The sequence below is a fragment of the Humulus lupulus genome, chromosome 1 (genome assembly GCF_963169125.1).
Source record: "Humulus lupulus chromosome 1, drHumLupu1.1, whole genome shotgun sequence".
In the NCBI taxonomy this organism is placed as follows: domain Eukaryota; kingdom Viridiplantae; phylum Streptophyta; class Magnoliopsida; order Rosales; family Cannabaceae; genus Humulus; species Humulus lupulus.
The window spans coordinates 59,208,536-59,236,326 of NC_084793.1; the positions used below are offsets into that span (position 1 = coordinate 59,208,536).

Sequence of the window (27,791 nt, forward strand, 5' to 3'; positions counted from 1 at the left end):
ATAGAGAGGTTCCCATTTATTTCCAACCTCGGGCAGCTGCTCTGCTGCTAGCACCGACACAGGAGGTGCCTCTGATACACTGGCCACTGCAGGGGCTTGCTGCTGTTTCAGGAGACGAAGCTCTTCTCCCTATCTCAACACTGTTGCTTGTAGATCATTGATTATCTGCTGCCAGTTTACAGGAGCTGGCTATGGAATCTGTGACTGGTCATTCTCCTGACCCTGACTATTATTATTATTCTGGCCCTGATCACTCCGGCCAGCTGAAGTATCTGTATGCCTTGGATTAATTCTTATCTCTTATACCTTGCTAAAACAATGATCAATACGGCCAGTCAGGTAGTAATAACTAAACCTCTTGCCGCCTTACGATCCAAGAACAAGCAGACAATTATCACATTCCACAGTCATACAATTATACAGGCAGATACATGTTTATAGGATTTAGCACTTAGCATGTATCACATAATAATTCATAATCAACCATACTAATGAGTATGTTCCAGCAATCTCAGTACTAATTAGCACACATTTGCTGAGGATATAATATTTTAGGGCACAGGTTTAACATGGTGTCTCATGCATACTGGTAAAGCATATATACTATATTTAAGCAGTTATACATATAACTACATAAATAGTTACCAAACCATGAGTCAAGCTTGACTTCAGTGATGTGTGTACATGCCCAGCCAGTCTACAGGAACCCTAACCTTGGCACTCTCTGATACCAAGTTGTAATGTCCTGGTTACCCCAGAACAGTTACGGTGATCGGTGAACCGGAAATTTGACTCGCTACCCAAGTCCTTTGGTTAAAAATGTGCATCTAAGTGTTATTGACAGGCTAAGGTGGCAAATCAATAAAAAGGAAAGGATATATTTTATTAAATACATAAAACTATTCATGGGCTCATAAAATCTTTTACAACTTATTTACAACTCAAAATGGTCATTACTGTTTCAAATTTACAAACCCACTGACCTAAGCGGAAAAAATAGGGAAAACCCCCTAGTTTCTTTGAGAACTCCTTGGCTGTGGTGGTCAAGTGGCCGCATATGTACACATCACCACCTAAGCTCTCCACTCAAGGCTGGGTGAGCTTTTCTTTCCCTTTACCTGCACCACATAGCACCCATGAGGCAAGGCCCAGCAAGAAAACACAGTAAAGGATGATATAATATCAACAATGATCATAATAATCATTCAGGACTTTCAGTCCAAAACAGGTAAGTGACAGTTGCAAAAGTCACTAAGATGGGTACTACTCCCTTTAGCCATGTGACGATAGGGTCACCGGGGCTTAACAGATAAGTGAATTTTTTTCGCTAGCTTAAACATGATAGATACATGGTGACTAATCACCAACATAACCTTCCTCATGACCATAGAGTCATAACCCTGGCACATCGTTCCCCAGCCATGTGACAAACAACCACCTAGGCCTTAGGCCCTGGCTCTGAGTAAATAGCTTAGACTAGTCAAGCGCTTATAAATTTCATCGACCTTAGGGTCGGTCCAGCATTAATGCCTTAGAGTCATTCGATGCTGATATCGATTAGATTTAATCTTCATTCGGCCCTGCGTTCAGGATGCTTATATCGTTCTGACTCTTAGGTCAGTGATACGCGACTAATGCCGTCCCTGACTAATCAGTGCTATACACAATAAACAACATCCACTAGAATTTAATATGCAATCATTGTCCATATTTATCAACCAACATGCTTCAACAATAATCATGCATGTCATATACACAGGGTGCAGTTTTCTTACCTCAGGTTCGAGCGAGAATTAATATAAGAACGACCCTTGAGAACGACCTGTCTTTTTGTCCCTTAGCGGTTACTTGGTCATAACCAATTATTGGATTCCATCAATAAAATGAATAACAAAGGTTCCCAAATCAAAACCTAGCCTCTGAGACATCGAATCCTACTAAACCAGGTAGTAAGATCGATCCCGAGGCCTAAGGCTAGAATCCCCGAGCCAAAAATTCATTTCTGACCAAAATGCCACTAAGGGTCGCGGGCCTCCTTGGCCATGCCACGGCCCGCCCCTCAAATAGAGGCGGCCTCCCTCAGCACCCAGCATGAGCCGCGGCCCTCCCTGGCCATGCCGCAGCCCAACCTATACTTCAGCCAAAACTCTGGTTTTCCTCCCTTGCGATTTTCCTTGAAACCAACCCTCCAAACCAAACCCAAACACCACCCCAAACATCCAATACAACCCCTAAACTTGATCTACATCACACCCTCATCAAAACCCAAGTTAAACACCAACGAAAACTTCCATTAATTCCAACCTTCCACATCAAAACCAAAAGCTGAAAACTAAAACTAAATCAGAGCAAACCAGGGAACTATTGGCTAGAAGCTTACCTCAAACTCAGATTGTGGTGCTCTTCAATGGTAGAACACTCTCCCAAACTCCCAAGGCTTACATCCCAAGCTTGAATCCTCAACAATGGCTCAAAAATCACAAAGAAAATGTAGGAGAAAGAAGGCACGGGTAAGCTCTTGAAATTACTCTGTTTCTCTTCATTTCTACAGCCATAAATGGCTTATATCTATCCTAGGGGTGAAAAGACCAAAATACCCCTAGGTCAATTAAGGGTTTCTAAAGGCTTCCAAGTGCAAAATTTTCCTTTCCAACCTATTTCGTTAATCATAATTAACACCCTCCAATTCCCGCTATTCTCAATATTCTCAAATACCAATGATTCATACCCCATTATCCTTATACTCCCAGCAACATTCTAATCATCTAATCATCCTGAGACTCACCCCAAGCCTCGAACTTAACCCCGTTATGACTAAACCGCCAGTTAATATTCAAAGATCGTCTCATGCCGAATATCTCGAACAAATCCACATTATAATGTGGCCTCAACAACATATCACCGACATGCATACAAATATACAATTATGCCCCCAACGGGCCAAATTACCAAAATACCCCTGTCATGAAATGTGGACCCACATGCATGCATTTAACATCATATTATAATATAATTCACATAAACATGCATATATTCATTTAATGGCATAATTAAACAGTTATGGCCCTCCCGGCTTACTAATCCGAACCACATTAGGGATTTTGGGGCATTACAGTCATGATATGGTTATGGGTAGCAAGTGTATGTGAGTGGTTAGACTGTACGAGATTGTCCTAACGATCATGATTGGAATTTTTATGAGATTAAGTTTGATGATGTACAGGAGGAATGATAAGAAAAAGGTACTAGGGTACCAATTTGGTCGTTATTGAGTGAATAACCTAAGGTGGTTTAGTATGGTAGACTGAGGATAGACGATAAGAAAAGACTTGTTATAGTAACTCATTTTCTTTGGCTTGGGAGTTAGTAAGAGTTAACTTGTAAGTATTTAATGGATAAAAATGCGTCAGGTGACGTTAAGAGGAAGCTAGGTATGTGTATTTGGAATGTGAGGCCACTAGATCCCTCATTGATCGAAATGGTTTGCGGTTGGACCTAATCCTTTATCACTCTACACTTATGGTGTGCTTTAGTATGTGTGTTATATGTGCTATATATGGTTTTTCATGTATGCTTATTATTGTTGTACCAGTAGCTTTTGTGTTGTTAGTTAGTAGATTCTTTTGTATGTTTGATTGTTGGTTGTCAACAATGTATGAATTCATGTTGTGTGCAATTCAACATGTCTGGGTTAAGAAGAGTTTGCTAAGGAGGTGGAGAAGGCGATAAATCAACTCTCATGACCTAAGAAAAAATGGGATGTTGTTCTAACGTTAAGGAACAATTGGAACTGAAGATGAGAGGTAGAATCATCTAAGAAAAGTTACTCCTCGGGCGTAGGTAAAGCATGATCAGAATGCCCTTGATATTATCCTAGCCACATGGACTATTGAATGTCACTTGTTACAGCTATAGATTCAATGATCTTTAATGATCGAGAAGGAGTAGAGTTGTTGGGAGATGAGTGAGTTGTTGGCTAGAAGGCAACCATGAACTAGTGACACAAGGGCTAACCAATAGGAGAAGAAAATATGAATCGCGCGAATGATAGACATAGAGGTTTTATCTACAAAGGACGTTGGTTCATGCTTTGATGTGGCAGAAAAAGTAGATGGGAAGCCAACAAGTACATGGCATAAGTATTTTCACGTAGAGTTTAAGACGAATTATCTGGTGGGCTCGAAGCATTTTTTGGAAGGTATCCGAGAGTAAGTTGGATGAACACATTGAGCAGGACTGTCAGGACCGGTTGACTCAAGACAGGTAGTGAACTAAGAAACATAAATGATTTGGTGACGATTAGGAACAAGTTACCAATTAAATTCGGCTTTGTAGGAGAATGTGAAAATTGGAGTGTTGAAGAAAGGATGGAGTGGTAAGAGAATTCACTTTGAAAGGAATAAGACATGAATGTATGAGAATAAAGATGACTCAAAAGTTTGTTGACAGTCAATCGAAGATCGGTTGTGATGGGAAGCAATGGAAATAATCCCATAACGATGGTAATTCTTCATATTAAAAGAGTTTGCGTGGTGAATTTAAAAAGGATATAAGAACAAGGGAGAAGTTGAAACTTATAAAGACGACTGTTATCCCAAAAATTTGAAAAGAATGATGTGGCAATAAAATTGGCACATGGCATGAGTTAGTGGGGTGATCTGGCTTAGCAGTGGCCCAATGCACCAGTTAAGAAATTGGACAGATAGTCAAGCCAAATACACCCGACCGAAGAGAATATTTGGTCTAGGGGTTGCTTGGCTGAGGCCCCAGTTTGAAGACCCTAATAATTGATTTGAAGCCAAGTCCAAGAAGATTGAAGGAGAGATTTGGATTTTGGTTCAAGGGATAAAAGCAATAGGTCCGATCGGACCTAAGCTTGGGGAGCCTCTTGATATTTTAGCTCGAACGTGTCCAAAGAGAATGACTAAGACTTAAGTTTTAGTCAAGGGGAAGGCCACATAATGGCCGATCGGGTATGCCATGGAAGAGGTATGCTTGGGCTTGAACGAGGTGAGAAGAAGGAGGAGGAAGGTAGGCTCGGACCACCTTGGTCCGAGGAGAAGATTACAAGGTCCGATCGGACCTTGGTTGAAAAGGGGGGCATGTACCTTGGACCATTTTGGTCCGAGGAGATGATATGGAAAAGATGGCTCGGACCACCTTGGTCCGAGGAGAAAACTACAAGGTCCGATCGGACCTTGACTGAAGGAAATGGGCTCGGGCTTGACCGAGGTAAGATGCCAAAGAGGGTGGTTCGAACCACCTTAAGCCAAGGAAGAAACCATTGTGTCCGATCGGACAACTCATGGAGGAGCTTACCTTGGACTTGCCCAAGGTAAGGAGCAAAGGAGGTGGGCTCGGACCACCTTGGTCCGAGGAGAGCCAAACTTATATGATCTTTAGTCCGAGGAGAGCCATGCATATACCATCTTTGACCCACGGAAAGCTTGAAGGAGTAATCAACGTGCATGTGAGACTACATCAAACTTCCTGAAATGACTTCAGTGAGAATTGGTCTGGGCATCCGGGAATCTCTCGCTCCTCACCCGAATTTAAGGATCAGTTGTATTTTAAACATTTATTTTGTAATATAAATATAAGGATAATAATAAAATATCCCTATCTAAAGGGGATATCAGTTGAGAATCCCAGGTCTATAAATAGAGGGTTGGGAGGATCGTAAAAGGACTTTTGGCAAATTGAGAGTTAATCGGTGTTCTAGAGAGAGAAAGTGTGTTTTTCCTGAGAGAACCCCTTTTTGTATCCTGGAATATTTGTACTGAAGAAACTCAGTTGACACTGGTTCATCTGATCTTGAGTGTAAATACAGTAATAAAATCTCTAAGTGGATTAGGCTATTACCGATTATCGGGGCTGAACCACTATAAAATCTCGTGTTATTTACTTTCATTGATAAAAACTGTCTGTTTTCGTTTATAATTCTCTTGAAGGCTTGTCGTATTTGACGTTCTTACGTCGTTGGCTAAAATCACAATCAACAACGACAAATATTGAGTTAGACTGATAGAGATTGTACTTGGAGAGTACATCGACACAAATTTACCTGCTATAAGCTATCAATAAGGAAAAAAATGTGTAGACAAACATTACGAGGTTATATAAGGAAATTGAACATATTGTATCTTGAAATGATGGTAAAGATGATCAGAAAGCGTGAAACATTCACTACAAAGGAGGCGACGGGCAACCACATGTGAATGAAGCAGACTAGACGAGGACAACAAAAAATTGAAAAATGAGAAGAGATAAATGCGTAAAGCACACACTACACCAAACACCCATTACCATAACACATCATTATAATAGTATTTAAAAAGAGTTATTGTATATGTGAAAAATTTCAGGAGGCAAAGTAAAATAAAATACTGCCAAAATGACTAAGTTTTTTCTACCTTTCCCGTGTACCCATTTCCCCTTACCCATTTCTCAATCTTTCTCTTCCTGGTCTCTCTCGGTCTATCTCTCTCGGTCTTTCCTGTAGGCTAGTAGCTCTCTTGGTCTCTCACTCCCCTTAACGAAAGACAAATCCTGAGAAGGGCTTCACCACATTCGAGTCAAGGGTTTCTCTTATTCAAGACGAAATTACTACAGTTGGATCTGATTTACAAGCACTGAAGGTATTGAGCAAGACTCTTACTGATAGTTTTCTTGTTCTTGGTAATTATAAGAAGATTAAGAATTCTTTTCCGTATTTAAGACTTATTTTTTCTATATTTCTTCTGTTGAATCTCAACGTTTGAAATTTCTTGTTTCAATCCGCGAAGAACAACGAAGGAGCTTTACGGTACAGTCTCTGATTCTAATTGTTCAATTAATTTTTCTCAAATTTGATTTTAATATATATTAAAAAATCTATAATTTCTTTTGTGGATTGATCATGCAGAGATGAGTTTATAAGCCGGATGTTTGAGCTGAATGCAAAGATAATGTTGCCTTTTTGTTAAGTTTTGTTTTGTGCATATGCTTAACAGTCGTATAACTAGAATTTCTATGACAAAAATTGTATTGTGAGTTCAAATTTTCTGATACTTTGGTTTTCCATTAATGCAGGAAGTGCCAAGAGACATTTGCCAAAAAATTTCATAAAGAGGGCTCCCTTGGAACTGTTGCTGGTACTAGCTTGGTTTTACTGTTCTACTTTCTACAACTGCTAAGTTTTTTGCTGTTTTCTTTGTAACTTCAGCATTTTTCTTGGACGGTACATTATATAACACTTCAGAAAATTTGTTCATGTATTACAGAAAAATAAAATGTATAGTTTGTATAGCTTAAGAATGAAATACCCTTTTCGAAACCAGATATTATATTTTGGGTTTAAAAGAAGCATAATTCCTCATATACGTACACTTTCACTCTAAGTTTTTACTGTAATTTTGTTTTTGGTTTTTTCATCATTGATTTAATTATTCATCAATCATATTTTCTCTTTGTTAATCAATTTATATAAGTTAAACTCATATATATATTCGTTTTTTGGTGTGTTTTCGGATAAGAAAAAATGTTTACATATAATTTAAACTCATATATATATATATATAGAAAGAGAGAGAAAGAGTGAATATAGGACGTATCTGGACTTGCTGTTTTAAAGTATATATTACTAAGCTTTAAATAATGCATTAAAGGTGTTTGACAAAATGCTTCAATGAGATATATGAGTAATTTCTTGTAAATGAGTAAATGGGATTCTTGGCCTTGAATCCTTTCTTAATTTGACTTTGTATGCTTCTTAATTTGGCATTGAATTGTGAGATATACGACACTTGTTTTTGTTAAAAATGATGTTTAAATACATGGTTGAGGACACTTGTTTCTTCCATGAAGGGTCTTCTAGTACTGTTATAGCCAACAAAACCCATGAAAATAACTAGTAGTTGCTCTGTCCATAAGTATAATGTCTCCAAATAACCCAACACTATATTTACAATACTGCTCTGTTTACTATTCCCTATGTCTTGTTTGGTGAGTAGATAAAAGGACCCCATATATTTATTGTTTTGCAATGAAGAGAAGAAAAGTAATTTGTGTGCTGCGGTATGAGAAACTAGTAAACAGATAATTACACATATACACACACATACACGCTTTAAGCAGGCATGTAAGTGAGTTTATTCCCCACAATAATTTTGGTGGATGAGTTGGCACATTGATTATAATATTTTCATTAACCTATAAACTATTTTTCTTTCAAGATAACAAATGAAAGTGGTGGCAAGAACTTTTACTCTGTTCTGGGATAGATTTAGTACCAAAACCAATATAAATGTCTGCTTCTATGTTGGTTTTCTGCTAGCATGAACTGAAGTCTTTATAAAGCATATGCAGGGATTTGACAATTGTTATTTAACATTTGAAATTGCAGAAAACCTGTTGGCTGGGTTTGAATATGCAGGGATTTGACTATAATGTAAAGAAATATTGATGAATCTCACAACCAAGTAAAGAAATTTGTATGGATTCTCAGTTTTCATATCCACCAGGACATCATTTTCTCTACTCTTCTAACTGTTAACTGAAATATATTCAATAGGACCCTATTAATAATCACTATTCTCTGCTATGATTATTTGTGTGTGTGGTGCACAATGTTTTAGTACTGTTGTAAAAGCAGCCAAGAACAGATGACACTGCATTTGTTTTTGTTTCGTTTTGGCAAAGTTTGCTTTATCACTCTAAATGCATAATGAGTTTCTTAATGTTTGACAATTCAGCCCTTAAAAAAATCAAGTCCTTAAGTTCTATAAATAGTAGCAATTAGTTCCTTATTATTTATTTTTTCACAAATTTCATAATTTATTAAGAAAAAATTTATTTAATCCTAAACTTTAGAGATCATAAAAGACAAGGCTGATGGCTGCATATATAAGAATATATAATCATCTTTGTTATATTAGTTAATTAAGTCTCCTTAAAATTTTATTGGAATGAAAATAAGAAAATTCACTTGTACCATTTTCAATTACTTTGCAAAGTTGTCTGATAACAATGTTGGCTTTTGACTGGGTAAAATGTTTGACAATTATTAAGATGTGAACTTACTTTCTAATTATGATTCAATGGATGAATAATCAATACCTCAGTAAAGTATTGTGATGCTTTTTGGGTGAAGATGTTAATAATACTTTATTTATTTAATGACTTGGTGCAGGATCTAAATAGATTTATTGATGAGAAGAGTGAAAGCATAGGAGAAAAAATTTAGCGGGTATCCCTCTATTTTTTCTCTTATTTTTCTTTTCTCTTTATTTTTTCATTTTATCAAACAACTCTTTTTCTTTCTCTTTATTTTTATGCATCGATTTCTTCAGTAATTTATCAACAAACAATGAGTACATTGACAGAATAGATTTTGAACTTGTAGTAACATATTCTTGAGAAATTTCTCTTGCCAAATTCCTATTTAAATAAAAATAAACCATTATGATTGATAATCTGAAATGATTGCTATTGAAACTGAAAGTTGAAACAACCTTAAATCATGTTGCCAACAGTAAAAACATAGGAGAAACTGTAATTGAAACCAGCTTTAATCATGTTGCCAATAGTAAAATCATAAAAGAAATCATATTAAACAGATTTAAAACTTGTTACACAACAGTGAACACTAAATTTGAACAACTGTGAAACTTGCCTGACACTAAATTTACTTCAGGCTTTCCTGAAAGAGTTCATAAATAAAATTAGCAAGTTAATTTGCTGAAAACAAGCATTCAGATTTAAAGTTTATAAATAATGTTTTATAAGTTTTTATAAAGCATTATGTCAGCGAAGCTCTTCTTAGAAGGTACTAAAAACACAAAAGGCAAACCATCAAAGATAGAACAAGCCAGAATAACATAATATTCTACATTACCTTATCTCACTTCAAGCTAAATCTCAAAGACAAAAAACACAATCAAATGCCAAAAACTGACCTTGAACATGCCAAATACTGCTTCAGTCCAACTTGTTCTAAGGAACTTCCGGTAGCTAAAAACTACCAACTAGTGTAGTGTTGGATAAGGAAAACAACAACTGCTTTAATGGACTCCTCTAGAATGTATTGGTATTGTGAATATTGAGATAAATCAATCTTTTAGTTTGTGATGGTGTTTACCACTGACCATTTTGCCTGATTGCAATGTATCTCTAATTACAATATTTTAGGGCTAATAACTCATTATAATTAAGTATTATATATTTTAACTTCCAATGCCCACATGCTGTAGAAATTAAGATCAGTTAGGTTGTCCATTTATTTTGTGTATGGCTTAGTATTATAAAAAACTAAATAAAGTATGACTTAGTCTTCCTCTTCTCTCATTAGCATAGTAATAATATTATTTGTCAGTTCCAATCAACCAAATTAAAATATTTAAAAACACTAGTAGAGAGATAATCAACATCAACCACATGGACATAGACATGTATATGATATATATATATATAGAAATACTTGTTGTATTGACAAAAAAGTTTGTCTTTTTTATTACTACGATTGCCAAATTCATCTTTTTCTCTTTGCTTGCATTATTCATTTTACTTTCATACCATGTTCCTTGAGTTTTTTAGTAATGTCAATACAAATTGTGACTTTAATTTTCAATTAATGCATGTAAATAATAGAACAATTTGTTGGATCAATGATAGAACAATTTTAGAGAATAGAATTTTTCTATCAACACAGTAACACCAAGAATGAAATCACTCAAAGAAAACCTCTTTATTAATGGTGAGAAAAATTACAATCTAGCTTTCAAGATGCTAGTATCTTCAATTACAACCATTTGAGAGGGCTACTCTCTCCTAAGTCTAGATCTCTCTATCATAAGCTGCCTTCTAAATGAGACCCCTGCCTTATTTATAGGCTTTGGTCCTTTTACAATATAACAATCTAATGCTAGCTAGGAAAAAGAAAGACCAAATACAACAATTACAACTCAGCCCTAAAACAACCAACTAGATTAACTAATAAAACAGAATAAAACTAAATAAAATAAGGTACAATTAATCACCATAAAAACCTAATTATTTCTGGGCCTCCTAGTGTACACGGCCTGGATTGGAGGCCTATCATAGGCATGTACCAACTCCATGAAAGCTTCTTTATGCACGTTTTAACTTTTTTCTTTTTTTGTATTTTTTCGTTAAATATTATTATTATTACTTTTACTACTACTACTATCTTAATGCAATTATTTTAAGTGTATGTTGCATGCACGTTTTGTTTTTTAGTACTCTCCACCAATCAACTTATGTATATATGTGACTCTCTATTGCTTTAGTTCTTGGACCGCACATGCACACTCAAAGTGTAAAAAATCTGTAGTCTGACATTAACTTCTTCTTCCTCAGCTGCCTCTTCTCCTCTCTTCAGAGCCAAATAATACACGCCTAAAGGAATCAAACTAAGGTGACCCTTTGTGTTGTATTTATTATGACCTGAACTAATAACTCGTTTTCAGCTTCAACTCTAACCAGTTTCATGTAAGAGACTGATTTGTTGGTATCATACATGTCTTTTCTGTAATCTCTGTTAGTTTATCATACATGCTTGTTTAATATCTATTGACAAATTTTAATTTTGTATTAATCTTTTAAGTATTGATTATATTCTTTAGGTTGGGGATCGAATTGGCAAGGAGTATTGCAAAGGTAATTTTCAAGAGGTACGGAATTTGTTCTTTTAACTCTTATTATTAATATCTTAAAAATGTTAGAGGATTTTGAATACCTTAAATATTCATCCATAGAGAAGTAGGTTCTGAGATTAAAATTATGTGTTGCGGTGATAACGGAAGGTTGAAAACTTGTGTGTATTAGAGAAGTAGGTTCTGGAAAATTTGTTTGTGTGCTGCGGTGATATAAGGAAGAAAACTTATTGTGTGTTGTTTGAATTTTTTGACTTGGTATTGATAGATGGTTAGGTAAGCTTTTATATGTATAGATTAGATTTTTCATTATATGTATAGATTAAAATTTTCATTTAGTCATATTGTTTTCATTATTTCCATATGTATAGATTAGATTTAATTGCCACAACCCAAGCTAAAATCTTGTCTTTGATCCAAACCCAATTAGTTAGTGGCTACCATTTTAGAATCTGATTTTTAAATTAAAAAAAAACACTAGAATCTCTTGAACTAGAGACTATTAAATGGATAGAAAATAAACCAGCAGAATTAACAAAAAATGGTGGTCAAGAAGATAACTAGATAAGCATTTAGATAAGCCTCCAATAACTAGATAAGCATTTAGACCAAGCTTTCGAGTCCTTAGTTATCTATCTCCGTGAATGCAACTTTACTACAATTAGAAATTACCTAAACATTCACTACCTTAACAAAAGTACAACTTAGTAATAGCATATATTGTAGAAGATAAACAAGAGAAGTAGTTTACTTGTTTCAGACCAAATAATCAGGTCGTACGTCCAAGGCAGCAGAGTCAACAAGGTCCCTATATAGTCACTCAATCAAACACCACACCTACCTCTCTTTAGTACACATCTTCTAGACTAATGATCTAACCTGCAATAGACAATGCATACAACCAAGAAAGCAAAACTGACAACACTTGTTCAAACCAGAAATTCGAATAGTAAGTAACAAATATTAATTGAACTAGAGAATATTAGAACAATAATAGAATGTGAACACCAAGATGTATATAGAGCTGGTTCTTCTCCTCTACACTAATCTGTAATGGTAGTACAAAACAATGGTGTCACCCTCTTCTATAAAATTCTCACTTCCCTATACAAAGAAATCCCAGAACTCACAACAATCTAATCTCTCTTGTCTTCACACATCACACTCCAAGTTTTCTTGCTTTTGATTACAAAATGATTTCAACAAGCTTCCTTCAAAGGAAAGAAAAAAAAACACTTACTAAAGAGGTTGAGAATAACTTTTTTGTTTTGTTTTTAGACTTAAAATACTATCAATTTGATTATAATAAAAATGCAGAAAATGTCATCAACCATGAAAAATACTAAGGTTTTTTCCACTCTAAATTAGATGGCTAATTGTATTGATGCAATTAAACCCTCCCAAAGAAAGCTACACTATATATAATATAGCATGTTTTGTAAAACTGATACAGTATATATATCAGTAAAGATGACAGCACTTGTTCAAACCAGAAAGATGGGCCTGTCTCCTTGTCATAACCAGCCATAAGAATGTTCACAGTTTAGGGATTCTGAAAGAAAATAAAATAAAATGCAGTTAAACAAGTTATCTATTGGTTTCACTGGCCAAATTCAAAATGTAGCTAGATGAAACTAATTAGCCTATTAAGCTTCAATCTTGCTATTGAAGAGTTATCCCTTCCAATTTGGGTGGCTAGATGTTGAACTTATGATCCTATGACCATTAAAATCCAAGAATTTTATAAAAATAAAAAATTGATCGTTTTGTTTTACAGCTCAGTAAGCCAAAGTATTCTCAGAAACAGACTTAATGAATACACAGAACAAAGTAAGAGCACCATTGAGAAACAATTACATCAAGAGAAAATTGCATTAAGAACAATTGCAATTGAGAAGTACTGTAAATTGATTGGTAAAAAATTCAAGACAAGGCACATAACAAACAGGTGTATTTTCATGGTTCTTGTTTAAAGAACTAATAAAATAGAGAGGATAACTCCAAAAAAATTATAATTTTAATCTCATATAATGGCATGGAAGCCAGCTACTAAATGAGCCACGTATAGCTTGCAATCAGTGCTGACATGATGAGTTTTCTGAACATTTTACAGCAATCAATATTTAGCATACAGTACTAGCTAACTTGACTATATTTATTTGCTATAATTTTTCTTGAATATATTACACATTTTTATTTTTATATATAGGACTAAGTTAAATGTACTCGATTAAGATTTATAGAGGAGTTTCAACTCAAAACTAATTCACAATAAACAGAGTAATATATAGTCTAACATTTATTTGATGTAAGACACTTTGTTTATAGTTTTATCTAGCATAAATTTTTGTTGTATGCTTTGTTGATATTTGTCATTTGCATAAGCTTTAAAATTAATTATACCAACCACCCAATGAGGGATGAAAACTTTTGGGTGATAATCATGGACAAGTTTAAGATAGTTCACTCAAAGTGGAAGGAACTGTAGTGATATACTTATATGCATGATCTAATTTGATGAGATTAAAAAAAAAAATCTCCTTGTTGTTTTCTAACAATTTCTCTTTCAACAATTCCACCCGAATAAACCTAGAAAGATGCACCAAAACTCAATTAGGCGGCAAATAATCTTTAAGTAGGGACAGAATATATTTCTTACAAAAGCACCATTGAAAAAAAAATACAAGGTTAACACTGTGAATCAAGTCCAGTAGATAAAGCTTTAAACTTCATTAACCCAAATATACTGAAATTCAACCAAGGCATGTTTTCTTTTAAAAGCATGTGTGTGAATGACCTTTTCATGACCCTGATATTACAACCGCAAATAATGTGATTGTCATGTCTAACAGTTGTTAAACCCAGACAAAAAACAAGATTTTAGTAAGAGAACAACATCAAATACAAATTCATTGGAGATGGATAAAAGTTGGATCCATCTTAACACGTTAGTAACCAAAATCATATAGTTTATTTTGGATATAAGTTTAAGTGTTAGTGCTTGATTATTGACGTATGCTCTAAAATTGTAGAGCAACGGTGGAGTATGAGCTAAAAGCTAGAGAGTTTGTTAAGACAGCCATGACGAATCTTGGATTTACAGCCAAGATTCTTTGTCCATGCAACAAATGTCACAATCTAAGACATCAACTTTCACACGAAGTTGTCGAACACTTAGTTTTGTGGGGCATGGACCAATCTTACAAAACATGGTTTCATCATGGGGAAGATCCAGTCCAACGCAGCACGACAAACACAAGTTTTGAATATGATTTATTTCAGGCAGCGGGAGTATTTTCAAGTAACGCCAATGATTTTGGTGACGATAACAGTGATGCTGATTTTCAAAGTCTATTAGGGGATGCTGAATCTCCATTGTATGAAGGTTGTTCAAAGTATACAAAAATTTCGTCTATCATTGGGCTGTATAATCTAAAAACAAAGCATGGAATCTCAGATGTTGGCTTTAGTGAGATGTTGGAGATGATCAAATAAATGTTGCCGAAAGATAATCTCCTACTGACATCAATGTATGCAGTTAAAAAGTTTCGAAAGATTTTTTATCTGAGCTATAAGCATATCCATGCTTGTGTCAACGATTGTTGTTTGTATACAAAAGAGAATGCTGATGCCCAAGTATGTCCCACTTGCCAATATCCAAGATGGAAGCAAAACGAACAGACAAAAGAGATTCTACAAGGGCAGCCTGCAAAATTGTTGAGATATTTTCCTATTATACCAAGGTTTCAAAGGATGTTTAGAAAAGGAGAGACGACTTTAAGCTTAAAATGGCATTCAACCAATAAAAGAACAGACGGGAAAATGCGGCACCTAGTAGATTCAGAGGCTTGGGATGCAGTTTATGAGAGATGGCCAGATTTTCAACTTGAACCTAACAACCTTCGATTAGGACTTGCTGCTGATGGGATCAATCCTTAAAAAAATATGAGTTCTACCTATAGTTGTTGGCCTATAATGCTCATTGTATATAATTTGCGACCTGCGTTGTGCATGAAGGATGAATTTACTTTTCTATCTATGTTGATTCCTGGACCTAAACAACCCGGGAATGACATAGATGTTTACTTAGAGCCCTTAATTGATGAGTTACTTGAATTATGGAATGGTGTTTATACATATGATATTTCTACAAAGAAGTTTTTTAATTTAAGGGCCATGTTGCTATGGACCATAAATGATTTTCTAGCTTATGGAAACTTAGCTGGATGTGTGACTAAAGGAAATTATGGTTGTCCTGTTTGTGGCGAGCACTCAAATGTTGTTTGGTTGAAGCATAGCAAAAATATGTCATTTTGCAATCATATTCGATTTCTAGCACAAGAACACCGTTACATGAAGAAGAAATATACAACAGCTAGGGCAAGGGCAAGAGCATCACAATGTCCAATTATATTGACAGGTGTTGAAGTAGCTGAGCAGTTAAGCAAAGTGACTAATGACTTTGGAAAGGGAAAAAAGAGGAGTCGTGGTATAGACACAGAAAAAATCTAGAAGAAGCATTCTATTTTTTTTAGGCTGCCTTATTGGGAAATATTAGTTGTTCATCATAACCTTGATGTTATGCATGTTGAAAAGAATGTTTGTGAAAGCATACTTAACACATTGCTCGATTGCAAAGGAAAATCTAAAGATCACTACAACTCGAGATTAGATTTGACAGAGATGGGCATTATGCCTCATCTCCATCCGTATGAAGAAAATGGTGTTACTCGTCTTCCTGCTGCAGCTTATACTCTATCAAAATCTGATAAGAAGTTGCTTTGTGAGAGGCTATTTGACTTGAAATTGCCTTATGGATATAGCTCTAACATTAGAAACTGTGTAGATGTGGAGAAAGAGAAGCTGACAGGACTTAAGTCTCATGATTGTCATGTGATTATGCAACAACTATTGCCTATTGCTATAAGTGGTTTAATGGAAGAAGGTTGTAGAGAGACAATTCTTTGGCTCTCTAAGTTTTTCCATGGATTGTGTCAACGTGTGGTTGATAAGGAGGAAATTATGAAATTGGAACTAGAAGCCTTTGAAATTATTTGTCAACTAGAAGAATATTTCCCTCCTTCTTTCTTTGATCCAATGATTCACTTGGTTGTTCATTTAGCACGAGAAGTTAGACTTTGTGGTCCGGTGCAATTTCGATGGATGTACCATTTTGAGAGATATATGAAAGTATTGAAAGGATTTGTAGCAAACTATGCACGACCAGAAGGATGTATTGCAAATCGCTATCTTGCTGTTGAATGTGTATGCTTTTGTGAAACATTTTTAAAGCAAAATGATAATCAAGATAGTACATTACTAGAAGAAAATCCACTATCAGCAGCAGAGTGGTTTGAGCTTGACCGATTGAACTTGGCAGTAGCGCATCGGTATGTGTTGTTTAACTCAGATATTGTAGAACAATTTCTCAATGTACATATGGATGAGCTGAAAGAAAGACACTCAAATTTGAATAACAATCAAACTTTGTTGTGGAATCGACATTCTGAAGGGTTCCCGTTATGGTTTTATGAAAAGGTTGTATTCTATTGCCAAGATAAAAATTTACGTTTTGTTTTAGTGTACAAATTTCTTACAAGTATATTTTTATTTTTAGATTTCTAACATGAACAAAGTAGATGACATGTTAGCTCAATTGGCTGAAGGTCCAAGTCGCAGTGTCACTTCCTACAAAGGGTACATGATACTTGGAGCTGAAAAAACAACTCAAAACAGCGGTGTATACTTGGAAGCACATGACAGTGGGCAATTGAATGATAGAGAAGAGTATTTTGGTGTTATCAAGGATATAATTATGCTTGATTATCGTACTTTTAAGGTGCCGTTGTTTTGGGGCGATTGGGCAAATATTCGAATGGGTGTTAAGAAGTCGGAGTTCTATACGCTTGTAAATTTTAATATAGGACAAGCTCAATCCATTAAGGATCCATTTGTATTAGCTTCACAAGTGAAAAAATCTTTTTATGCAAGGGTGAATGAGTCAAGTAATTGGTATATAGCTTTAAAGGATTCAAATAGAGGGTGTTTTGGACTTGAATCCAATGAAGAAAATTGAGTTTCCTGTTGTCTCTTATGTACTTTGAATGAAACAAATATGCTTACACTTTTTGTATGTAATTTTGGTGTATTATTACTCTTTTTTTGAATGAAACAAATGTGGTTTTATTACTCTATATGATGAACTTTATGATTTTATTTTAATTTGAATGAAATAATTATGGTTTTGGTGTATGTTTATTACTCTTTGGTGATCTGCATTTCTGATTTATATACTATGTTATCTTTCTTTTTATATTGCATCAATTTCAACTTGAAAAATGAGTACATTACGAAGATCTCCAAAAAAAAACCTTCGTCCAGGTGCTTTATGCAATCTTGTGGCCAAAAAGCGAAAAGCATCATTGAAGACTCAAGCTAATTGTGACAATATGTTGCTTGGAATCCCTGTTTTAAAGAAAAAGAGTGCTCTTCGTAGGTTTTCTGCACCTGTTAGAGTTGTAATTGATTCACCACCTGCTCTTAGTACTAGAGCAGCAACTCGTCATATGGTCTATGATACAGAACTAGATCCAAATGATGATGTGGAAGACATAGAGATGTCATTTGGAAGTTCAAAAACGAAACGATCTCTTAATTATGAAGTAGATAAGGTAGTTGTTTGTGTTTCTGAAAAGGGAGTAAGGGAGGAACATGAAGAGATAGCTGATGAGGAAAGGGTTGGTGTAGAATTTGAAGGGGTTGTTGCACAATGTGAAGAAGTGCCTGATGCAGAATGTGAAGAAGTGGCTGAGATAGAACTTGAACAACCTCTTAGAAAATCTGTTAGATTACAAAAAACAAGTGATGAGGCAAATCAAACTGAGATTGAAGAAATACCTCAAGATGTAGATGCGAATGTAATGAACTTAGCCAAGAAGACAAGGGGAAAAACTCTATTGGAAAATCTTACCAAGAGGAACAATGACTTAAGGATAATAAATTGGAATGAAAAAGGGCAACCAGTTGGTACTAACTCAGTGCAATTTTCTTCTTTTGTGGGCGCTCTTGTGCGAGAGGTTGTTCCTTACACTATTTCAGATTGGAGGAAAGTTTCACCAATGATGAGAGATGTTCTTTGGGCATCTATTCAAGTAGAATTACAAGTTTTATGAATGTATTTTTATATATATATTTAGATCTACACTTAAACATATAATATGTTATTCTATATTCTATTGTAGGCACAATATGACTTACATGATGATTGGCAAAAAATGATGTGCTTTGAAATGATGGCAGAACTATGGAGAGTTGGGAAATCTATACTTGTAAAGGATATTATCAATGCAAAAAATGTGAGTGAACGACTAGCCTTAAAGCTGGATTGCATAAAAAGTGATGTAGAATGGAGAGCATTTGTTGCCAAAAAAATTAGTAAAGAACATTTGGTAAGGAATATGATGTAAGAAGTGATGTTGCTGCCTCTTTTATCTCTGTTGGTGTTAAATTAAATATAGTTATGCCTCTTTTACTTATTTATTAAATAGGATATAAGGGCCAAATACCAAGAGAGAAGAAAGAAAGTTGTTCCACACACCTTAAGTCGAAGAGGATATGCTCGAACAATCGATGATGTGGTAATAATTAAGTTTTATACTATTTGTATTTTTGCTTCCATTATTGTAGTCTCTATTTTATAATCTCTATTGATGTATTGTGTAGAAGAAAGAAAATGAGGATGGTAAAATATCTAGAATCGATGCTTTTCGGAGAGCCCATACCAAGAAGAATGGTGAACCTGTAAACCCAATGGCATCTGATATTTTTGTGAGTATTAGTCATTTAATTTTTGTGAATTTTTACTTATTTTCCATAATGCATACATTAGTTATACTAATTTATATGCAGGGTTCATTGAATGAGATTCTCCTTGAAGACCCAAAATCTGGAACTACAGACAACGCTGATGAGGATGCCTTGACAAAATTGTTTGGTAACCCAAAATCTGGTCGTTCAATCGGACAAGGAAGAGGCGTAACAAGGTCAAAGCTAACTGTTGTTAATATGTGTAATAGCAAGATCTCCAAGTTAGTAGAAGAGCAACATAATATGAAGCTCAAAATGACTGAAATGATGAATCTACTTAAATAACACTTGGTGGTATTTCTATCTTGCACTTATAAATCTTAGTTTTCTTTTCTTCCAATGAAACTTATCTTAGTTTTATATTTAGGTTGGTGGTAAAGTGACACCAAGCGAAGGACAGTCTCGCAATGTACCGCAGTCAAACAATATTCAGTCCCCTAAGGTAAATTATAAAAGTTTTTTTTTTTTTTTTGATCAAGAAGAATAGTAAAGCTTCATTGAACAAATGAACTAAAAAGTTACAAACTATCAACAACTACAAATACTGCAGCTGACTAATGCTGGCCGAACCAGACATTACTTACAAAGGAGGTTATGAATATACATTTTATCTTGAGCTATACTAAGTCTATTAGAAATTAAGTAAAGCTTATGTTTAATAGTGAATTTGATAACCTGAACCAGATTCCACACAGAAGAAGAGTATCCTTCAAAATAACATCTATTTCTATTAGTCCAAATGCTATAAATTGTTGCTACACACACCATGGTTACTATACTAGCCTTGGCACCGCTCCTAGTTCTGGTGAGCCAAACCAGCCAGCTCTTGAAATCCAAAGGCCACGCTGCATAGCCTAACCAGTCAAACAGTAAATGAACCAGCCGAGATGATAATTGACAATCAAAAAATAGGTGAGCATGTGTCTCCTGGAAGCCATCACAGACCGGACACAACAATGAGATCAGAGGGATATGAAATCTGTTAAGGTTATCTCTAGTCAATAACTGAGAATGTATCACTTGCCACAACATGAACTTGTGTTTGGGGAGGATAATCCTGCTCCAAACTGTCCAAAAATACTCATCCTTTTGCTGAGTCAAGAGACTATTATACAGCTTCGAAGACAGAAATTTACCCTTCATACCAGCAGCTACAATGGCAGCAAAACTTAAATACTTTTTCAGATGGCACAACTTCCGCCAATACCAACTACAGTCCCCCTTTAACTCATAGCTCCAAAAGCTTTTATCTTTCAAATAAATGGAGTTAATCCACTTAACCCACAGTAAATCATGCTTGAAAGATAAGGCCCAAACATACTTGGCCAGTACAGACCAGTTCCAAAGAGAGCCCTCTCGAAACCCCACTCCACCATAAGCTTTGGGAAGGCAAACTTTTTGCCAAGAAGGGAGATGCAATTTACTCCTCTGCCCAGAGACTCCCCAAAGAAATCCTCTACAAAGCCTTTCAACTTCCTTGACTACACTTTGGGGCAAAATAAAGATAGACATCCAATAGTTGCGAAGCCCAAGCAGAACAGAGTTAATAAGTTATATCCGGCCAGCAAAAGAGAGGTGTCTACTGGCCCAATTCTGAATTTTCAGTCTAAATTTCTGAATAAACATCTCACAGTCAGTATGTTTCCACTTGGTAGGCCTCATTGGAACCCCTAGGTAACTTAGGGGAAAAGAACCCAATGCAAGGTTGATATCCTGAGAAATTCTTTTTCTATCCTCCAAAGAGACACCTCCGAAAAAAATCTGAGATTCACCTGTATTAATAATCAAACCAGAAGCAATGGCAAACTCATCAAGAACCATTTTAACACTCCTAACAACTGGAAGAGTACCCTTGCAAAAAATAAGCAAGTCATCCGCAAAACATAAATTTATGAGCTTTAGACTTTTGCACATCGGATGATAGCGAAAAGGAGACTTAAGCGCTGAATACTGAAGGCTTCTAGTCAAATACTCCATGATGAGAACAAATAATAGTGGAGACATAGGATCACCTTGTCTTAGCCCCTTCCCCCCTCTAAACTTGCCTTGAACTCAGCCATTCATCACTAGAAAATAGGTGGTATTCCTAACACAAGACATTACCCAGCCTATAAACTTAATGGGGAACTTTAAAGCTTCCAGCAAACCTTCAAGAAAAAGCCAGTCTACGGTATCGTAAGATTTGCTTAAGTCTTTCTTGATAGCGCATCTCGAAGAGGTAGAAACTCTCCCATAATTCTTTATGAGATCTTGACAGATCATGATGTTATGTGCAATAGATCGTCCTTGAATGAAAGCTCCTTGATTGGGATGAACAATTACGGGAAGGACAGCAGCCAGCCTTTTACAAATCAATTTATCCATGCATTTATACAGAGTAGAACAGCAAGCTATTGGCCTATAATCGACAGTCCGAGAAGGATTAGCAATCTTAGGGATCAAAGAAATTGTTGTATCATGAAGCTTAGAAGGAAACCTGCCAGATTCAAAACAGAAGGAGATGGCCGAGCAAACCTCTTCTCCAATCTTGCTCCAAACAGCTTTAAAGAAGCCGGAGCCATACCCATCAGGACCTGGGGATTTAGTATTAGGAATACTAAATAAGGCCTCCTTAATTTCCTTCTTAGAAAAAGGTTTCAGAAGCAACATTTGTTGATCAACTGAGAGTTTCGGTCCTAAGTCAACATGCTGCATATTAACCCTGCCTGAAGCTGAGCTAGGACTGCCTAAACAAGTTTTAAAATGGCCCAGAAAATGAGAAACCACCTCTGTATAGTTATCAACTACCTGCCCTTCCTCTGTAATAAAAGAAACTATCCCATTTTCAGCCTTACGCTTCTTAAGAAATGCATGAAAAAAGGCAGTGTTCAGATCTCCTTGCCACAACCAGGTTACCTTACTCCTTTGAGTTAGAAAACTCTGATAAAGCTTCTCCTGAATAGCATACTCCCCTGCAGCAGACATCTCAGTTATTTGGTAATCAGAATCTAGGGGGTGAGCTTGAGCTTGAAGCTGAGCATTTAGATAACTTTCCTTAGCCTTCTGATAATTAGCTTGAAGATCTCCTATTCGGTCTGTATTAAAAGTTTTCAAACAATGCTTAAGTCTTAACAGCTTTAGAAAGATAGCATTCATACCATTGGATTTAATGGGGCCTCTCTAGTTATTAATCACCACATCCCTGAAATCCTTATGCTCTGCCCAATAGTTATAATAGCGAAAAAGTTTGGTTCCCAATTGCTCAGAGTTTTGAGTACTCACCAAACAAGAACAGTGGTCTGATATGCCTTCCCATCTACAGATTGCTGTAGATTTAGAGAACAAATCAAGCCATTTATCATTACTCAGCACATGGTCAATTTTGGAATAAATTCTAGTGGCACCCTCTTAGTTATTGGACCAAGTGTAGTAGGAGCCAATACCCCGAAGAGGCTCAACCTGAGCACCAGCCAACCAATTTGTCGAGTCATGTAACTCAGAATCTGAAACTGCCTTGCCTCCAACTCTGTCTTTGCCTGAAAGAGGAGCATTAAAATCACCAAGATAGATCCAAGCTTTAAGCATATGATAAGGTCTCTGTAAGCCATCCCAAAGACACCTCCTGCCCTCAATCGAATTTAGACCATAAACAAATGAAACCCCAAAATCTTGCTGCAAAACCAACATTTTCACCTGACAATGAATAGCTTGAGAAGATTCCTCTGTGATAATAATTTTAACAGACAATCTTCTCCACATGATTAAGATACGCCCTTCAATGATGGAACTAGTATGATAGTCCCAATTTGGAAACTTGTTCTCCATAAACTTATTAATGTTGCTACCCTTCAACTTGGTCTCCAAAATACCACAAATTCCCACTTTGTACTTGTTACATAAAGCACTAACTTGGCTCTGTTTATTTACTTTATTTAGCCCCCTAATATTCCAACTTAAAATGTTATAGCTATCCATAGGAAGAGTTGGGAATCAAACTGCCATCCTTGTTAGTAACCACCGTTTCTTGCAGTATACCAAACTTGTTCAGAGCTTTATTGTTGCGACCTGTTTTATGAGCATGATTATCTGATCTCTGTCCTTCTTTAGTCTGTACAGCAACTCTTTTTGGGGTTCTCCAAGGATTAGAGACCGAATCTGTAACATTGTTTTCATCCTTAGCTTCCTCGCCTGAGTGGGAAGATCCCTCTGGTTCCACCAACTTTTTGTTGATTCCTGTTAATGCCTGATCCCCATCTACTTTCAGTTTTCCAATCTGCTGTACCCCAGAATCCTGCTCCTTTTCTGTTTGGGTCTCTATTTTCTTGACCCAATGAACATTCCTCTCTTTTCTGCATTCTGCCATTGAGTGCCCAAAGCCAGCACAGGTTTTACACTATATCGGTAACCATTCATACTCAACTCCTTGCTCCATGATCTGACCATGTTCGTTGATGAACTGAATACTCTTCGGCGGATTATCCGTGATTTCCATCTCAACCAACACTCATGCAAATTGCACACGGGACTGTTTCCTAGTAAATTTGTCTACCATGATCGGCCTACCTATGGTGCTAACTAAAGCACTGAGACATTTGCTACCCCAATATTGAAGCCCTAAATCTTGAAGGCGAATCCAAAGCGGGACTGTACGAACCAGACGGATTGCACTCAAGTCCATTGTCCATGGCCTAACTATGACCGGCTTCCTATCGAAATGGATAAGGCCATGTTCAAGGAGATGATCTCTTGTAGCATCATCATTGAACTTTACCATTGTTAAACCCATCGTCATTCTAGCTATCTGAGCTATCCCTAGGTGACCCCAAACCCTCTTGATGAAACCTTCAAAAACAGCCATAGGAGGATTGGCTCCCAACACCATACATATGACTGCCGAACTCCAGTTTGCGGATTGCATTTTAACCTCCTCGGCATCAATTTGAGCAAACTTCCGTCCTTCTCTGAAAATAGGTTCAGTGAATTCAAGCTTATGATCTAAAAAAGAGAGATTACCAGCCTGAAAATTCTGCCATTGCTTCTGAGCTGAAGCCTGAAAATCATTCGTCTCCACCTTGTTGGCCCATGACATTCGTTTGGAAATCGAATCAACCTGATCTGAATCCTCGATCAAGCCTTCGTGAGGCTCAACTTCTAAATCGTCCAGCCCAACGTCTTCAACACTAGGACGAACCCCTAAATCTCCAAGTCCGACTTCGACTTCCCCTGTACCAGCCACGTCCTTGCACAACTCCACTCGAGAATTATCCAGACTATCGATGATCAGATTTTCTTCCAAATTCAACTGTTGCTCTCAGTCTCCTACAGGAGAGACTGGCTTTTGTAGTGGTTTCTTCTTCTTTGCCATGGGAGAGGGAAAAACCAGTACTCAGCCCTTTTCACATTCCCATATTTGTAAATTATAAAAGTTGTTATTGTTTTAAATTTTCATTTTATAAGAACAATTACAGAAACTAATATATTGTCTTTAAAATAAATTTGGTAGAGTATTGCACTAGAAAAAAGACATAACTTTACAGAAGGGAAGAATACTTGCTACTTGCTTGACTGGGTAGATGCAATTGTTGCTGAAGGTCGTTGGGATTCTAGTGATCCAAAGATAACTGTACATGGAAAGCCTCTTGGACCAGACTTTATGCGAGTATGGGTTGATGTTGATATTGTACCCGAATCTTACTTATTTCGTCCTAATCATGCGATTCTTACAATACAAGAAGCAGTTGGTTCCACAGTTGCATGGCCTTCTAAAAAAGTTATTCCAAGAGGTACATTTTCATACTCAAAAAATAACTAATGTCTTATAATTTAGTGTTTGGTTTCTTTGTTTGCTTTGGTGTAGTTGTGAATCCATTATTTTGTATGTGGTGTCCTTTCTTGGATATAATTTCCATAGCATTTTTCTTGAAGTAATTTGTGATGCTAGATAATAACAATAAAATATTTCTTTGTTTATTTTGTAGATATGACAAGCGAAGTATAAAAGGATACTTAAGACTCCTTGAAAGTAGTAACTTTGTTTATTTCTTTGTGTTGAAAGTAGTAACTTTTAGACTCCTTGAATACTTAAAGAATATTTTGTTGTTGATGACAGTGTTGAATGTTTTAAACTAAATTGTTGATTGTTAGTTCAATGTAGAGTGTTCTTGCTTTTTGTTATTTGAAAATCAAGTTCATTTGATGATGCTAGTATATATTAGAAAGTTAATTTTAATTATATAAAAAAATTAAAATATAATAGAATAAATTAGTGTAATATAAATAAAATATATAATAAGAATTTAAATATATCTAAATATAACAATAATACGAAAATTGAGTTATAATATATATTACAATAACACTTTTTATGCAAAGAATTATGTTATGCAAACTTCATTATAGAACACAAATAATGCGTTATACTAAAGTGTAGTATAACACAAAAAAAGTGTTATATAATCGACTATAAATAACATAATTCAACACTTATCTATATATTAAAATAACACAAAAATTGTGTTATCGTTGATAGTACAATAACACATCTGTATAACACTGATAAAGTGTTATGTAAAGTACCCTGACCTACGATAACATAGTCGGTCTTAACACATCAGAAAGTGTTATCGTATGTTTTGATAACACATTTTTGGTGTTATTAAAAGCATTTTTTCTTGTAGTGACAATGCAACTGCTCACTACATGACATGGTCGATACGACCACACGAAGAATGCTCAATAATTGGAGGTGTCACATTTTCACATGACATGACGAAGGCTACAAACATATGGAGGGATTGCATGAGATCATGAAGAATTTACTTCTGACAACATATATGAGGAGCATATAAGCAAGAGGACCAACACAAGAACAAAGGAGCCACTACTACAAATATAGGCTTTCTCTGTGCTTTTTTTCAGCCTGAAAGAAAAAGCGCAGAGAAAAGGTTTGAATGAGTCTAAAATATCACATTTAATAACCGCATACTTTTTTATTGCGGTTTAAAAAAATGCACTCTAAAATTTGAAGTGTGGGGAGGCGGAGACTTTTCTCTGCATTTTTGTAAAATAACCCGCAAGGAAAAGTGTACGATTTCTCTGCAAAAACTAACTCAAGACCCTATTCTCTCATTTTTCCATTTGCACACGAGAAAGAGAAGAGAGAACGGCTCCACCTTCGTCCCTAGCCAAGGGTAAGTTCCATTTTCCATTTTCTTGCATATTAACTCTTTAAATCATGTAAATATACCTAATATTGATTTATGTTTAGGTTTTATGGAAAAAATGAAGAAATAATGAGTGATTTTGATGAGGTTTCAATGTATGTTTATAGGGTGGTTTTCAAGCTTTTTCTAACGTTTTTTAAAGTTTTTATAGGATTAGAAGACATTTTCATTGTTCAAAACAGGTATTGATCACTAAAACTTGATTTTTTAAAAATATATATGTCAGTTTTTGGGTATTTTTTTATATAATTTACCTAATTTATTGGTTTTTTTAAATAAAGTTAATATTAATTATGTTAAATCTTTAAAAAAGTATTGTATTTTACATAATTGTATATATTATAATATTGTTATTTACATACTTTTTTATACTATAATATTATTTCTTACATAATTTTTTATATTATTTACATAATGAATTTTTTAAAAGTTTATTTTTGTTAATTATATTATTTTAGGATCAATTCAATTACCATGTATTTACTAACCAATGTTTAAACTTTTCTTATAGGAAATATTTGTTTGAATTTGAGGTGTGTTGAAATTGTTGAAGATTAATTTTGAAGGTGAGTAATAATTACTACTTAATTTTTTTTTTATTTTTGATATTTACAAACTATTATTAGAGGAGTTTGAATATATTAGATATTCATCTATAGTGAAGTAGATTCTGAGATAAAATTGTGTGCTATAGAGATAGCATAAGGTTGAGAACATGTGTGTCTTACTTAAGTAGGTTCTGCCAATTCTATGTGTTGTGGTGGCTTATGGTTGAGAACATGCATGTTGTTTGTTATATGTTTTGTTTGATTTGAATTTATAGGTAGTAATAACTTGGGATATTGTAAAACGCCCTAATCTAGTTCGTTATAAAACATTCGCACACTTATGAATTTATAGGAGAAAAGTCACTTATTATAAAATCCCAGTGGGGCCTTGCTAAAATATGCAAGTTGTGCCCAATAGTTTAAAAAGAAAAATAATAGTTTTCATGCAAAGTTCTTAAAAACAACCAAAGTTCAAGTCCCACTGATAAGTTTAGAATGTTAAAATAAGCATAACATTATCTTAG

General features: G+C 35.3%; 1 protein-coding gene across 1 annotated transcript; it reads right to left on the reverse strand.

Annotated features, from left to right (window-relative positions):
- Positions 1–20,290: 20,290 nt before the first annotated feature.
- Positions 20,291–23,321, reverse strand: LOC133815291 (uncharacterized). Its single transcript, XM_062248148.1, has 5 exons — positions 22,940–23,321; positions 21,621–22,591; positions 21,149–21,368; positions 20,463–20,998; positions 20,291–20,371 (listed from the first exon to the last, which is right to left on the reverse strand). Exons 1-5 carry the CDS (start codon positions 23,319–23,321, stop codon positions 20,291–20,293), a joined length of 2,190 nt encoding a protein of 729 aa, XP_062104132.1.
- Between the last annotated feature and the right edge of the window lie 4,470 nt (positions 23,322–27,791).

Bases quoted from the DNA above. Each gene is read 5' to 3' on its own strand.
- LOC133815291 (XM_062248148.1), bottom strand. From the start codon at position 23,321: ATGGAGAACAAGTTTCCAAATTGGGACTATCATACTAGTTCCATCATT. The intron at 20,999-21,148 runs GTGAGATGTTTA...CCCAAAGTGTAG, and splicing joins CAAGTGGAAACATACTGACT to TCAAGGAAGTTGAAAGGCTT. The intron at 20,372-20,462 runs GTCTGTGATGGC...TTGACTGGTTAG, and splicing joins TGATCTCATTGTTGTGTCCG to GCTATGCAGCGTGGCCTTTG.